The 15,211-nt window shown below is 35.9% G+C and overlaps 1 protein-coding gene across 1 annotated transcript in view; it reads left to right on the top strand.

The window, feature by feature from the left end:
• The first annotated feature begins 4,110 nt into the window (after positions 1 to 4,110).
• Positions 4,111 to 15,211, top strand: part of LOC132142850 (complement C3-like) — a 31,907-nt gene continuing 20,806 nt past the window's right edge. The window contains exons 1-23 of the mRNA XM_059553029.1: positions 4,111 to 4,250; positions 4,356 to 4,551; positions 4,634 to 4,802; positions 5,202 to 5,275; positions 5,599 to 5,687; positions 5,777 to 5,859; positions 5,945 to 6,032; positions 6,559 to 6,661; positions 7,102 to 7,222; positions 7,357 to 7,472; positions 7,592 to 7,738; positions 7,828 to 8,031; positions 9,586 to 9,777; positions 9,866 to 10,018; positions 10,089 to 10,218; positions 10,305 to 10,376; positions 10,691 to 10,885; positions 11,659 to 11,773; positions 11,988 to 12,079; positions 12,155 to 12,294; positions 12,782 to 12,991; positions 14,576 to 14,639; positions 14,737 to 14,823. Coding sequence (XP_059409012.1) covers positions 4,168 to 4,250; positions 4,356 to 4,551; positions 4,634 to 4,802; positions 5,202 to 5,275; positions 5,599 to 5,687; positions 5,777 to 5,859; positions 5,945 to 6,032; positions 6,559 to 6,661; positions 7,102 to 7,222; positions 7,357 to 7,472; positions 7,592 to 7,738; positions 7,828 to 8,031; positions 9,586 to 9,777; positions 9,866 to 10,018; positions 10,089 to 10,218; positions 10,305 to 10,376; positions 10,691 to 10,885; positions 11,659 to 11,773; positions 11,988 to 12,079; positions 12,155 to 12,294; positions 12,782 to 12,991; positions 14,576 to 14,639; positions 14,737 to 14,823 — 2,923 coding nt within the window. The 5' untranslated portion in view covers positions 4,111 to 4,167. The remainder of the gene's footprint in view (positions 4,251 to 4,355; positions 4,552 to 4,633; positions 4,803 to 5,201; positions 5,276 to 5,598; positions 5,688 to 5,776; positions 5,860 to 5,944; positions 6,033 to 6,558; positions 6,662 to 7,101; positions 7,223 to 7,356; positions 7,473 to 7,591; positions 7,739 to 7,827; positions 8,032 to 9,585; positions 9,778 to 9,865; positions 10,019 to 10,088; positions 10,219 to 10,304; positions 10,377 to 10,690; positions 10,886 to 11,658; positions 11,774 to 11,987; positions 12,080 to 12,154; positions 12,295 to 12,781; positions 12,992 to 14,575; positions 14,640 to 14,736; positions 14,824 to 15,211) is intronic.

The raw sequence follows: 15,211 nt of genomic DNA, 5'->3' as shown, positions 1-15,211 counted from the left end.
TAAAGATAGAGATATATATGCAAAATGAGATTTTCCTTTTTTTTTTGTTTTATCAACTGTAGTGACATCCATGCTTCTTCCGATTTTAACTCAGACTCACGATATGATTTATAATTTTTATTAATAGCAGGGATACAACACTGTATTTCAACAATAATGCTTTCACTTACTAACAATTAATATCAAATTTAGAAGGAATCTTTGTGTTGTCCTAAACCCAGTGCAAGCCAGTGAACCCTCACGGAGAGATTTTTGAGCAACTTAGATGTACCCACTGGGCAAAGCTACTTCCAGTGGACGTCTTTTTATGTCTTTGCAGACGTTGAAAAGACGTCCACTGAGGAGCCAGAATGAAAGTTTTTATGACATCTTTTTTTGACGTCTTCTGTACGTCCGATTTAGACGTTCACAGAACCTCCTTACAAGGTTAAAAACTAGTTCAAAAGTGGTCAGCGGAAATATTTCAACATCATTTAAGGTTCATTTAGACATAATAGACTGTTTCTGGACCAAATCAACACTCTCAGGATGCATTAGATTTAGACTCATGTTATTTCAATGTAATTTCCAGACACTGTGTTTGTCCTAAAATCAAGAAAATAAAATAATCTTCATGAAATAATGGAATAACTGACGATTGAGCATGTGGTAAAATCAACTGCAAATCAAAGACATTAAATCTCTGAAGATCTAAGCAGAGGATGATCTTACATTGAAATAACACGAGTATAAATCCTGTGAGTGTTGATTTGGTCCAGAAACAGTATAAATTATGTCTAAATGAACCTTAAATGATGTTGAAATATTTCTACTGACCACTTTTGAACTAGTTTTTAACCTTGTAAGGAGGTTCTGTGAATGTCTAAATCAGACGTACAGAAGACGTCAAAAAAAGACGTCATAAAAACTTTCATTCTGGCTCCTCAGTGGACGTCTTTTCAATGTCAGCAAAGACATAAAAAGACGTCCACTGGACGTAACTTTGCCCAGTGGGGAGCTTTGACTGTCATTTCAGTTGAAAGAGAAAGGTCTCGTAGTGCAGTCAGTACACTTGTGATTCTGTCACTTTCTTCTGGATCTCTTCCCTCTTGTTGCTTGTTTTTTTTTTTTTTTTGGCCACTGGTTTCTGTTGCATCTCATGAATGAGGGAAACTATAGCATCTGTATCAAAGTTTTGAATTTTGTCATAACGCATTGACAAATCATTCTAATTCGCCAGATCCGTGATTGCAAAGTTAGCAGTACTTACTTCTGCACATTTACTTTTGCTCACGCTGGGAACACACTGCGATATTACGTTTAAAGATTGCTTATCTCACTTCTTACATTTACATAAATCAGATTCCATAGAAGTCTGTGCTGTAAAACTGTCATCGGTGGTAATAAAGTATGAACAATTCATGCCGGATAAATTGTATCATCACATCACCTAGAGGCCCAAACTCACTTTTTTTTTCTCCAGTATGATTTTGTTGATTTCAGGATTTTGTAAAGGTTGTCCCACACTCATATAAGTTCAAAATGCATTTTAGTTTTACATATGGTCACCATCTATTTGTTTTCATGGGCTTAATTTAGTAGTTTATGATTGCCATAAATGCAGTAAAGCAGTTTAAATTCTCATGTTTTTAAGTTTTGATCAGTAGTTCCCATGTTCCTGGAGGGCCCCCAACAGTCAATACTTTCAGAACTGACGTTTGGGAAGGAGTGTGGTAAAGAAACAGAAGACTTTAGAAGTCAGTGTTACACTGGAATCAAGTCTGGCGCCAGGACGCACAACTTGAGGGTGGGTTTAGGTGTTGGGGGGGGGGGGGGGGGGGGGGGATGGCTTAGCTCTCCTAAGCCTGATATTCAAGTGAACACTCAAAAAACATTATTTGGGTAAGACTTTACAATAATTAATCAACTGTTGCATCTGCAGAGGTAATACGTAGCTACTAGATGTGGGAGTAGGGGGAAAAGGAGAGTAGTAAAAGAGAGGAAGAAAATACACATGTGTCTGTGCTTGCTTCTTCATTTTATTACCAAACATCATTGTGGGCCATGATTATGTGGTTTACAGTTCTTTTACCGGCTCTATTCCCACCATGCCCTGCTGAGCCTTCACTTAGTTTTACTGTCTGACTCAAAATCTTTGAAAATTACACAATCAGATCATTACATGATGAAATCTTCAGCAAAAAGCCAACATCATCTGATCACACTCAGTGTTTTTGCTGTTCATAGTTACATACTGCTCAACTACTGACCAACTACTGATCCCCATAATGGTTATGTTAATCTTAATAAGAACTTTTTTTAAATGTATGACAGAAATTAAAGCCAATCTTGTTTATCGTGCGTGAAGTTGGTAATGCTGTTTTTGGAGTATTTATGCTAGAGTTTGACACTAATCCGAGGTTGGGTTTTCAATTTCAACCAACATTTTGTTATCAATGTTATCAATAGACATTTTTAGAATGTTTTTTAGAGAGTGTTATCTTAGCAGAACATTCTGGGAATTAAAATAAAAAAAAGATGGAAAAAAGATGGGCAGTTAGAATATTTTAGACTATAAGGCCCGGTTTCACAGACAGGGCTTAGACTAAGCCAGGATTAGATCTTAGTTCAATTAAGACATTTAAGCAATTTTTACAAATGTGCCTTAGACAAAAAACATTACTGGTGTGCATCTTGACACAAAATAAAGGCACTGATATATTTTAAGATCAGTCAATGCAAGTTTCTTTCAGATGAAACAGCTCAGATTTACATTTTAGTCTAGGATAGGTTTAAGACTAGTCTGTGAAACCAGGGGATAGTTACACAAACTAGTCCGGTCATCCTTCTTTGCCCAGATGGTGCCATGTCTGGTTGGAATGCTTTTGAAACTGCTTTTTCAAGGTAATAAATACATAAATAAATAATAAAGAAAAAGGGGAGGAAAAATAAATGAGGTGTATGGATTGATGTTTCTAATTTAGTTTTGCAAGTCAATCAAGCTAAAAATATACTATTCTGTTATTTTCTAACATACAATTTTACTGACTCTTTGCCTGTTGCCTTTGCCTGAGACAGTGTGGTTCCTAATATCAGGTTAACTGTGGGTTTTCATATAAAGATACAAATACTTTTTAAAACTTTAACTGGTAACACTTTAGAATAATGGTCCATTAGTTAATGTTAGTTTATTCATTAATTAACATGAACAAACAATGAACAATACATGCATTACTGTATTTATTCATCTTTGTTAACGTTAGTTAATGAAAATACAGTTATTCATTGTTAGTTCATGCTTATTCAAAGTGCATTAACTAATGTTAACAAGCACAGCTTTTGATTTGAATAATGCATTAGTAAATGTTGAAATTAACCAACTAAGATTAATAAATGCTGTTGAAATATTGTTCTTGCTTAAATTATGTTAACTAAAGTAGTTAACTAACATTAACTAATGGATCATTATTCTAAAGTGTTACCCTTTAACTTAAGTTGAGAAACCAGGAAGCCGGCAAATTCTAAGATGCAAAAAGTTTAAACCAAACCATTAAACCATTTATTGTCCAAAAATAGCTTGTAGTTTAGACATTTTAGACCATCTCTAATTGCATAATAACAGCCAACTATTTAATAACTTATTGAAACAATTTTCAGTTGTTGGACATGACTGGTAATGGACCAACTGGTTTAGGTCAATAGGTAGTTATTTTGAGTGACACATTTTTAGCACTCAAGTTAACTGCTATTCAAGAGCGTTTTGGCACATTTATCTCAAACTGACATAGACTGTTGATGTTTCGACTGTTGGGTGCTTCTTAATATCTTTATGCTTCCTCGCAACTTCATCCTTCAGCAAGAAATGCAAAGAAGAATGTGGAAGTAAGCAACTGAATTCTTGCACTGGTGGGTTTGTTTTGCCATGTCACCCTTAGTTTGAAGACTAGTCTAGACAAAGTGTGTTGTGAAACTGGGTTGTGGACACGCATTTGTCTTAACTAAAGCTTTTCAATTATATGGTGTTGCACAACATAAATACACACCAATAGTTGCTCGATCATACTCCAGTTTCTCCATCCAAGTTACTCAACAGTTTGTTCTGAGGACGATGATGTCTAGAAACGAGGAGGGATGTAGATGAATGATAAAACATTGCTCTGCTTCTACTAATGTTGCTAATGCAGCCAGATGATGAACATGATGCATGTGGACATAGTGACGCTGACTGCCATCATTCTTTGCTTCCCTTTGCTTACAATATGTGCCCCACTGTAAGTACATTCATTTTTTTAAACCTCCGAAAAGGTGGTTTCTGAAATTCCTGAAAATGCTCCTATTGATAGACAAAAGCAAATCTTGAGTATTGACCTCCTCAGGTTTGTTCTGTCGGCTCCTAATATGCTGAGGGTGGGTTCCTCAGAGAACGTGTTTGTGGAGGCTCAGGATTACTCTGGAGGAGATCTGAACGTGAGGATCACAGTAAAGAACCACCCAAAGAAGAACCTGGATATACTGTCTAAATCAGTGACACTGACTACAGCCAACAATTTCCAGATCCTTACAGATATAAAGGTGAGAGTGCAGTAATTACAGTGCAGTGATGTCTCATTGACATATTTTTTTTTATAATTCAGACTGATTATCTTTTGTACAGATCCCTGATGATCAGAACTTCTTCTCTGACGATCCTCTGGAGAAGCAGTATGTGTATCTACAAGCTCAGTTTCCAACCGTCACTCTGGAGAAAGTGGTCCTGCTCTCATTCCAGACTGGATATATATTTATCCAAACAGACAAACCCATCTACACACCTGTTAGCACAGGTACCATTTAGATTTATTTTAGGCATGGGTCACAATGCTTTTTAATTGGGTTATAAAATTAGAGTCTTTAAAATGGTTTAAAAAAAATTGTGTTGGTTGTAGCATTCAGTACTGGATATTCTAACTAAACATTTTAATTATAATTTATAATAATTTCTGTATCAATAAAAACAAGAAAGAATCACGTACACATTAACAGAGTCCTTTTCATTATAGAGAGAATGCAGAAAACCTGATATATTTCTCAGCTGTGTAAAAATGATTTTTAAAGAAGATGTGTGTTTGCTGTCACCATGCAGTCGCATTATGACAATGCGATACATGCATAAAGTTTTGCATTAAATAAAGCTGTAGTGCACATAGTAATATTTGATGTAACAAATTATTATTTTTTTCCAGTTAATTACAGGATCTTCTCCTTAACTCCTGATCAACATCCATTTGATGGATCCTCCATCTCGGTTGATATCATGGTACGGAAATTAATGCGGTATATTCAAGCAAAGATGGAATTAATGATACACTGTACGGGTTTTTTACTTAAGCAGTAATTAAAGCCATTATTAGAGAAGCACAGTAAAAATAATAATAATAATAAAAATAAAAACACAATTTCAGTCAAAGATTTAAGCTCTCATTTGCAAATATTTTCAGTTGGTAAAATTTCTGTGCATCAATACATTAAATATCTTAACCATCTTGTATACTGTAACAAGCACCAGAATTATCCCGTCACTGGATAAAAAAAAAAAATAAATAAATAAATAAAATAAAATAATTTTTACTGTTTACCAAGAATCCTCAAGGCATCACACTGGAAAGAAATCAATTCCAGCCAAGGCAAGGAATCCTGACCAAAAACTTTGCATTACCTGAACTTGCCAGGTTTGTTTATTGCTGTGCACCATTCAGTCATAATGCAGGTGTTCTATGTTAGTAAGATGCTTTTGTTTTCTACACATTCTGTTTTGAAGCTCTGGGGTTTGGAAGTTGATCGCAAGGTACACAAAGACACCACAAAAGAACTTCACCACTGACTTTGAAGTTATGGAATATGGTACGTTTACTGTCTCTGGAGAACAAATGATGTTGGAAAAGTAGAAATACTGAAGAATGGCTGTAATTTGTTGTAATTTTTGTAGTGCTGCCGAGCTTTGAAGTGACCTTAAATCCACGCAAACCATTCTTCTCTGTGAATGAGAACTCTCTGATAGTAGACATATCAGCTAAGTATGATAAATTTATTTATCTTTGACTGTGCACACTACTACAATTTAGTACTCTAATATGTACTTTCTATTCCTGTGACCACACTGGTTATTTGAAGATATATTACAAGGGATATTCTCAAATGTTTGATAGGTACCGTATTTTTCGGACTATAAGTCACACCTGAGTATTAGTCTCATCAGTCCAAAAATACGTCATGATGAGGAAAAAAACATATATAAGTCGCACTGGACTATATTTTGCATTTATTTTGAACCAAGAGAAAACATTACAGTCTCCAGCCGCGAGAGAGAGCTTTATGTCTTCAGTGTAGACTACAGGAGCACTGAGCAGCATAGAGCGCCCTCTCGCGGCTGGAGATGGTTATGCTTTCTCTTGGTCCATGTATCTTAGTTAATTTCTCTTGGTTCATGTCAAATTAATTTTGATAAATAAGTCGCACCTGACTATAAGTCGCAGGACCAGCCAAACTATGAAAAAAAGTGTGACTTATAGTCCGTAAAATATGGTATATTTGTTTCTTTAGGTACCTGTTTGGTAATAAGGTGAGTGGAACTGCATTTGTGGTGTTTGGTGTGGTAGACAATGAGAAGAAGATCAGCATTGCTGCTTCACTGCAAAAGGTTCAGGTGAGTTCAGACAGAGCTGTGCTTTATAACTTTACTAATTATAATCCCACATGATGCACAACTTCATTTGGAGACCAAAGGCATTGCTGTTTGTGGTTCAACATAGCTGCTGTTTCATTGTGAATTTATTTTGTATTTTACAGTCCTAAAGAAAAAAAACAAAACAATTTAAATAAAAATGCATTAAAACATTTTTATTAAATAAAACATTTATAAAATGTGTAAATTGTAATATTGTATTTATGAATTTTATAAAACTACAATTATGATGTAGTTGCAGGGTGTTCATTACAATTTTATAGTCTAATTATAGTATAAAATAAATGAAGAAAAAAACATTTTTATCTAATAAAATAGTTAAAAAATGTTTAAAATATCATTTTATAAAATAACAAAAACTACGTTACATGGAGTTGATGTCGCCATTTGTCTCTCTGTAGATAACTGACGGAGAAGGAGAGGCAGAGCTAAAAATACAAATGATCAAGGGGAACTTCCCAGACATCCAGCAGCTAGTTGGGAAATCCCTCTACATTTCAGCCAGTGTTTTAACAGAAACTGGTAAGAGCCAGACTGAAGTAAGAGTCAGTGTAGAGGGTTGAGATTTTAGTTTGAGAGTTGCCAGAAGGTTTTTATGTTTTACCAGCTCTAAAGGAGAAATATGTCTGATGACTGTGTTTATGTGCGTGTTTCAGGCAGTGAAATGGTAGAAGCGCATAAGAATGGTATTCAGATTGTGACGTCACCGTACACCATTCTCTTCAAAAGAACACCACACTTCTTCAAACCTGGGATGCCTTTTGATGTCTCAGTATGAAAAAAAAATTACTGAACATTTAAGAATGGGATCATACTCCACTCTACTGAGCTACGATACATGTTGATATTGGTTAAATATGATGATATTCTTTTTTTACATTTCTTATTAAGGTCTATGTAACAAATCCTGACCAAACACCTGCTAAAAATGTGGATGTGGAGGTCAATCCTGGAGGGGTTAGAGGTCGAACAAGAGCCAATGGCATTGCAAAAGTTACTGTCAACACCCCACAAGGATCTTCCACACTGGAAATCACTGTAAGCTGTGAGCTTGAATGAAACATCTTAAAGTCTTGATTGCTTTTTGAAATTTTGCAAACCAACAAAATCAATATGTTTATGTTCAGGCAAAGACTAAAGATCCACAGTTAAGTGATCAACAGCAGGCAGAGAAGAAGATGACGGCTCAGGCCTACATTCCCAAAGGAGGCTCCAACAACTACCTGCACATCGGCATTGATGCTGCAGAGCTGCAGATTGGTGATCAGATGAAAATCAATCTGAATCTAGGAAACAGCCCTGGAGTGAAAAATCAGGATTTCACCAACATGGTGAGGAACACATGACACAGTTATCGCTCGTGTGCTACTTTGTGCATCCTTGTTGTTTGATAAAATTTGTATTTTTACCTTTATTTATGGATGAATTTATATTCACACTTCTTCAAGCTCTATGGACATTTTTTTGAAAACCTACACCAATTCTGGAGTGCGACTTACTGCGCGTATCAATCTCTCCACCTACAAATTGGGAATAGACCACTGACCATTAACCATTTTGTCTGATTGTTGGGCAATGTGAGAAAATCCAATATGCTGTCCTGTTTGTCTCTAATAGTGTTAAATGTTCATCATTTTAGCACAGCATTTTTTTTTTCCTTTTTGTGGATTAAATATAAAATTTTTCAGAGTTTTATTGATTTATATAAATTAGGTTACAATAACTGTATTTGTGCCATTTAAATGTAATTTGAATTTTCAGAGAGTTTTTCGGAGTCCTCCTAGACCATTTGTCTAATTTTAACAAAAATATAACCACATCATCCTCAGACCATGCCAACAACACATTTTTTGTGATTAATCAAATCTTAAATAACACACAAATTTAACGAAGAACGAAAATGGATGTAAAGTTGCATCTCTGCAAATCTTTACTGTATTCAGACCAAACTTGGTGTGTGTTATAAAGACCATGACCGGGGTTACTTGAACGGTTTTGGCATAGCGTCACCTAGTGGTCAGAAGATATGTAAAATGTTTAGATGTGTAATGCTGGCCATTTTTGGCATCTGCCATTTTAAAGTTTCGGGGCAAAAAAATAATAATAATAACTATAATGCAATTTCAAAACATGCAAAAAACTTTTGACCAGTTTTGCATATTGCCATGGAACTGGAAGATTCCTTGAATCATCCCAAGAACATTGATTATTCCAAGTAAGCCATTATATGCCACCTTTACTCTCCGGCATTTTTATTTTCTTTGAAAACATATGGGAAAACTAAAAGCTTTCATATATTTAATATCAAACTTTATTTCGTAGCAATGTCACATTACACTGACCATAGCACATCAATTTGGAAACAGCGCCACATATTGGTCAAAATGATTAACCATTAAATCATATTGCTAGTGGTTGCATTGATGATTTTTCAGCCGTTCTGACTAAAACCATCATGTCTTGAATTACTCATTGCTGCAGTTGGTCTGATGTACCCTGCCATGCTTCCCTCCTTGTTTGCCTCTGTTGTGCTTGGCTCCTTAATCGCTGATTTGTAGTTTATTTTTATATATTGAATTGTACCTAACTATGCTTTCAAATGTGTAGCTGGCGGAGTCATTATAGTTGACTCTAAAAACTATTAAAACCATTTAGTTACTAAAATAACTATGTTAAAATTAAGACTATATAGCTGAGAGAAACAAATAAACTTTCTAAACTGAATAAATAAATAAATAAATAAATAAATAAATAAATAAATAAATAAATAAATAAATATATATATATATATATATATATATATATATATATATATATATATATATATATATATATATATATATTAATGTAATTCATGCTGCCTTTATTTGTCATTATTCCCACAGATCTTAAGTAAAGGTCAAATTATTCAAGTGAAAAGGTTTAAGTTGACCGGACAATCTCTAGTGACTCTGTCTCTGCCTATAACCAAAGACATGATGCCCTCCTTCCGCTTTGTGGCTTATTACCATGTGGACCCATCTGAGGTGGTGTCTGATTCAGTCTGGGTCGACATGAAGGACACATGCATGGGAACGGTAAGTGAGCCTGGAAACCATGAACATGATGAGTGCATGTAGAAACCATCAGCATTTATGAGCATGTTCTTACTGATTTTAATCACAGCTCAAAGTCGAGGTGAAGGACCCGGGACAATATCTCCCAGAAGATCCGATCAGCTTAAAAATCACAGGAGACCCTGGAGCTAAAGTTGGGCTGGTTGCTGTAGATAAGGGTGTCTATGTCCTTAACAACAAGAACAGATTGACTCAGACTAAGGTCATTAACCTTACAATAGATTCAGTAGTTTCAGATTTACTTAAAATGACCTGGTCTCTTGTTGCTGTAGATCTGGGACATCATAGAGAAGCATGACATCGGCTGTACAGCAGGAGGTGGGAGGGACAGTATGGGGGTTTTCACTGATGCAGGTCTGATGTTTGAGTCCAACAATGCAGGAGGAACCAACACCAGAACAAGTACCTGACAAGTTAATTTAACTGGAACTGAAGTGTCAGTGTTGTCATGCTCTGCATTCCCAAACACATCTGTCATGTTCTTGTAGATATTCAGTGTCTTGCCCCATCTAAGAGAAAACGCAGAGCAAAGAGTCTTCTGCAGGTCACCACTACATTGGGTAAGGAAACTGTTAATAAAACTGAAATTTTCATTATGGCAAAGTCTGATTTATCAAATTGTTATAAGCATCTCAGCTCACATTAAACGCTGCTCCATATGAACTCTTCTCTGCATCTGCTCTGAGTCTGAGTTGCTTGTAACCCGCACCAGCCATCATCCAAAACTGAATGAGAAGCCCTTATAAAACAAAAGAGAAGCTTTTAACGGCTTTCTGCAGTGTTGCATCAAAATAAATGTTTGATGGTTTAGTGTTTGAAAAAATTTAAGTCGTGTAGCCCTTTTCGTGCTGTTTCTCTCCTTCTGTCTTTTCAGTTGGTCAGTACTCTGGTGATCTGAAGACGTGCTGTGTGGACGGACTTCAAGTTAATTATCTCGGCTACACCTGTGAAAGACGGAGTATGTTCATCAATGATGGAGATGAATGTGTTAAGGCCTTCCTGCACTGCTGCAGGGAGCTGCAACGCCACCAGGCTGAATTCGCAGACGAAGAGATTTTACTGGCCCGCAGTGAGATTTCTGCCTCATTTTCAAAATACATTCTCACAGCTCTCAAACACAGTGATTTCAGCAAGAGAATTATCCACCTACCTACAGTAACTCTCAAGTGCTTCCTTTCCTTCCATTGCTTTTTCAAGCTAAATGGCATTAACGTTTAATTACAGTTGTAAAGTTTGAGAGCGCTTGTGGGTTTATTACAGCTACAATATTATACATTATTATACATATCAACAGAATAAACTTATCAGTAGTATGATTGCAGATTTTTAATTTTAATAATAGCACTTCATTTGGACTTGCATCTAATACTTTACTGTAGCTTAAATTTAGCTCATTGTGAAATATTATTACAATTTAAAATAACTGGTTTCTATGTGAATATTTCGTAAACTCTGATTTATTTATTTACTTGTGATGTGCAGGTAAGTTTTCAGCATCATTACTCCAGTCTTCAGTGTCACATGATCTTCAGAAATCATTCTGATATACTGATTTGCTGCTCATGAAACATTTCTGATTCTGCAGAAAACATTTGTGCTGCCAAATATTTTTGGAAACTGTTAAACTTTTTTCTTTTTAAGGATTGTTTGATAAATAGAAAGTTCAAAAGAACTTCAGCTATTTTGAAACAAATATTTTGTGCCATTTTAACTTTTTACTGTCACATTTGATCTAGTTAATGCATCCTTGCTGAATTTGTTTCAGGAAAAAAATTGTTAACTTAAAAAATGTCAATCGCAAACCTTTAAATAGTAGTGAACACTAGTTGGTTTCTTGTTCAGGTGAAGAAGATGAGTTTGATGAGGAACTAGGTGACGTGAACATACGCACACAGTTTCCTGAAAGCTGGCTTTGGGAGGACATCGATCTTCCTCCCTGCCCACAAAACCAGTTGTGGTGAGAAAATGTTTTATATTTTAATTTACAAATAAACTTTTTGTGGGAACCAAGATGTTTTTTCAACAAGTTGGCAGTACTGAACATTTTTATCAGCTATAAATATGAACTTTGAATAAAGAGTGTGCATTAATATTTGTTCGAAAAATCTTGGAGGGACTGGCTGTAGATGTTGAAGAAATTTGACCATGACATTGTCTTGGTTTTTGTCTAGTGCTGAAACATCGTACTTAATAAATGGAATACGCCTTAAAGACTCCATTACAACCTGGCAGATCACAGCCATCAGTCTGTCCAAGAACCTTGGTAAATAGACACTCTTGTTCATTTGTTATGTGATATTATTTGTTGTTCTTTGACACTCCCTTTGTTTCTCTGCAGGAATGTGTGTGGCTGATCCTTTTGAGATTACGGTTAAGAAAGATTTTTTTATCAATCTGAAGATGCCTTATTCAGCGGTGCGCAATGAACAACTGGAAATAAAGGCTGTTCTTCACAATTACAGCAATCGGAAGCTGAAAGTATGTGCAGTTTACTGGCACGGTACATTGTACTAATCCTGTAAAAGCTACTGTAGCATATTTGATATGCAAATTTCTAAGGCCTCTAACTGATCTACACTTTGCTGTTGAAGCTGTCACACAAAATCTACTACATGCCTTCTGTCATATTAAAAGTTTAGACTGTTTTAATATGTAAAAGGCCTTTTTGCATAATTGTAAAAGTGTCCACCTTCAGCTTTATGTCTTTTTTGCTGTGAAATGTAGTGATTTTTTTTTATTTTATTTTTTTTAAGTAAAATGTAAGAATATCTTTGGTATTATTAGTAGTATTAAGTATAGTAACATTTACTGAATGGAAGCAACACCGGTTTAATTGAAAATTCAGATCATTCTTTACAAAAAAATTGCAAATATGATAAATCAACTTTTGAGGAACTTAAATTTACAGCAGCGGACTGTACAGTACAGTTTTTCCACATGCTAAAGATCTTTTGTCTTATACCAGACGGTGCACATTAGATTTAAGACATCAGAGGGTATTTGCAGCAGTGCCAGGAAAAAACAGAAAGACAGGATAACCATTTCTGTTGGCCCCATGTCCTCCATATCCGTCCCTTTCATCATCATCCCCATGGAGCTGGAAAAACAGTGGATTGAAGCTCAAGCATACAGCTCGGATCGCAGTGACGGAATTAGAAAGAATCTGAAGGTGGTGGTGAGTCTGCCTTGTCAACATTTAGAATCGTTCTGCAGTATTACATACCTCCCCAGTCTAGGGATGGGAACGACTAAAATAAAATGGTGAAAAAAAAAAAATTATATATATATATAAAACTTGAGGGAGGTTTTTCCCCCTCTACTGACACGCACACAACAGTGTCATTAATGTGGAAACAGAATAGGATTTATTAAACACAACGAAGCAAACATAACTTCAGAAGAGGTCCAGGCCAACATAAACTAACTCCCAAAAACAATCTAATAACCTCCAAAATAAAAAAACAAGATACGAAAGATTACTTTAACCGTTTTTAAACAGGAGAAAAAGCTAAATAAATGGCATCCACCTCCGTACAGTTTCCCATGAAAACAAAATAAACCTTGGTTCTAACAACAAAAGAAAATAACTCACGTTTGGGCTGAATTAATCCTCCCACAAGAGGACTAATAGAAATTCTTCAACAAACTTCTAATCACAACAAATCAACTACAAACACTAGTAAAATCAGAATGTACTCTCACTCCAAGTATCCACACTCCAGACATCTCAGCTGTGCCTTTTGTCTCCAAGCATTTTCTCTAGTGGACAAATCAGGATAGGGCAAAATTGATATCCACCTGTTAGTCCTTATCAGCACTTGAGAAGTAGGGACGTAACAATCAATCATGCACTGTCCTCACCAGTGTTGGCAACGTTACTTTAAAAAAAGTAATTAGTTATAGTTACTCACTACTTGTTCCAAAAAGTAACTGAGTTAGTAACTGAATTACTCTATAATAAAAGTAACTCGTTACCAGGGAAAGTAACTATTTGCGTTACTGTAAAAAAAAAAAAAAAAGTTGTTATATGTCAAAGTATTTTTTTTTTAGCAGTTTCCACAAGTCAGTTGAAATAAGTAGAACAGACAGGTGTTCGTACATAACTTTCGAGATGTATTGCACGTCAACAGACAGCAAGCGTTTTATCCTGCACTCTTTGTAAGAAAAGTGTTTTTGGCCACTAGCTTTGTAGATGCGTGTGTCACACATTACATGTACACATTACATGCACGTTCTTGCCTTTGACTACAATGAATTTGAAGTAGTGCAATATATCTCCACCTTGAAAATGCCAACTTTTCATCGGATTGCTCCTGACTCGCCATTTCTGCTGCTGCTGCGAATCTCTGTGTAGCTGTTGCGTGTGTGTGACTGTGTGTGTTTGGCGCCGCTGGCGCGTGTGTGTAAAAACACTGGCTCTGATTGGCTACCATGAAACACATGACTCTGCCTTAGCCAATTATAATCGCTTATCTCGTTATTAACCCACCTGCTCACTCGCTGTGTGAGCCAGGGGTGCGTTCGGATTGCATATTAAATCAATGCATAGTAACGCACCGCATTTAACGTTCAGTAACGTTAACGGCGTTGTAATGACGGGAAAAGTAATTAGTTCGATTACCCCGTTACTGAAAAAATAACGTCGTTACCTAACGCCGTTCCTTTAAACGCCGTTATTCCAAACACTGGTCCTCACTCACTTTATTTTTAGATTTTCAATGCATCCACAAAGTTTAATTTGTATCCGTCTTTCTTTCAGCCTGAAGGTGTGCTAACCGAAGTCCAAGAGAGAATTGTGGAGATTAACCCATCCCAGCATCCAGGTGCAGCCTCTTTAGAAACAGTGGATATGCAGCGAAAATGTTTGCAAATGACAGCTAAAATCCTCTTCAAACATCTTATGTTCTCATGACTGAACAGGTGGCTTGCAGGTCGTGTCTATGAGGAGCGACATCCCAATCCGAATGGTTCCAAACACACCTGCTTCCAGAGTGATCACAGTGATAGGTGAAAAATCTAATTGTACTGTTCTTATCTGAGGCATACACACTGTAAAATCTAATAAGTTGGGCTTACTTAAAAAAAGCATGCAAACTGATTGCCTTGAAAAAACGAAGTAAAGTGAAATAGGAATAGTATGTTGTACTGACAAATGCTTAGTTAGTATAGTTAACTTACACAAGAGTTCTAGTAACTAAAAAAATAACTGTATGGGGTACTTGATCCCTTCATTTAGGTTTACTCATGACCTAGTAGAGCTACTCACTGACTCCCAGAATGCATTGCGCAGAATAAATTATGCAGTTGCTTTGTTTTAAAGTTGTTGTTTTTATTTGCCAATTTTATTTGCTGTCTTGTGTCAGCAGTAGCACAACAAAAAGAGCAAATAAAATGG

This window comes from Carassius carassius, chromosome 6 (genome assembly GCF_963082965.1).
Source record: "Carassius carassius chromosome 6, fCarCar2.1, whole genome shotgun sequence".
In the NCBI taxonomy this organism is placed as follows: domain Eukaryota; kingdom Metazoa; phylum Chordata; class Actinopteri; order Cypriniformes; family Cyprinidae; genus Carassius; species Carassius carassius.
The sequence above is the reverse complement of the archived record's forward strand: the minus strand, read 5'-3'. Positions and strand labels throughout refer to the sequence as shown.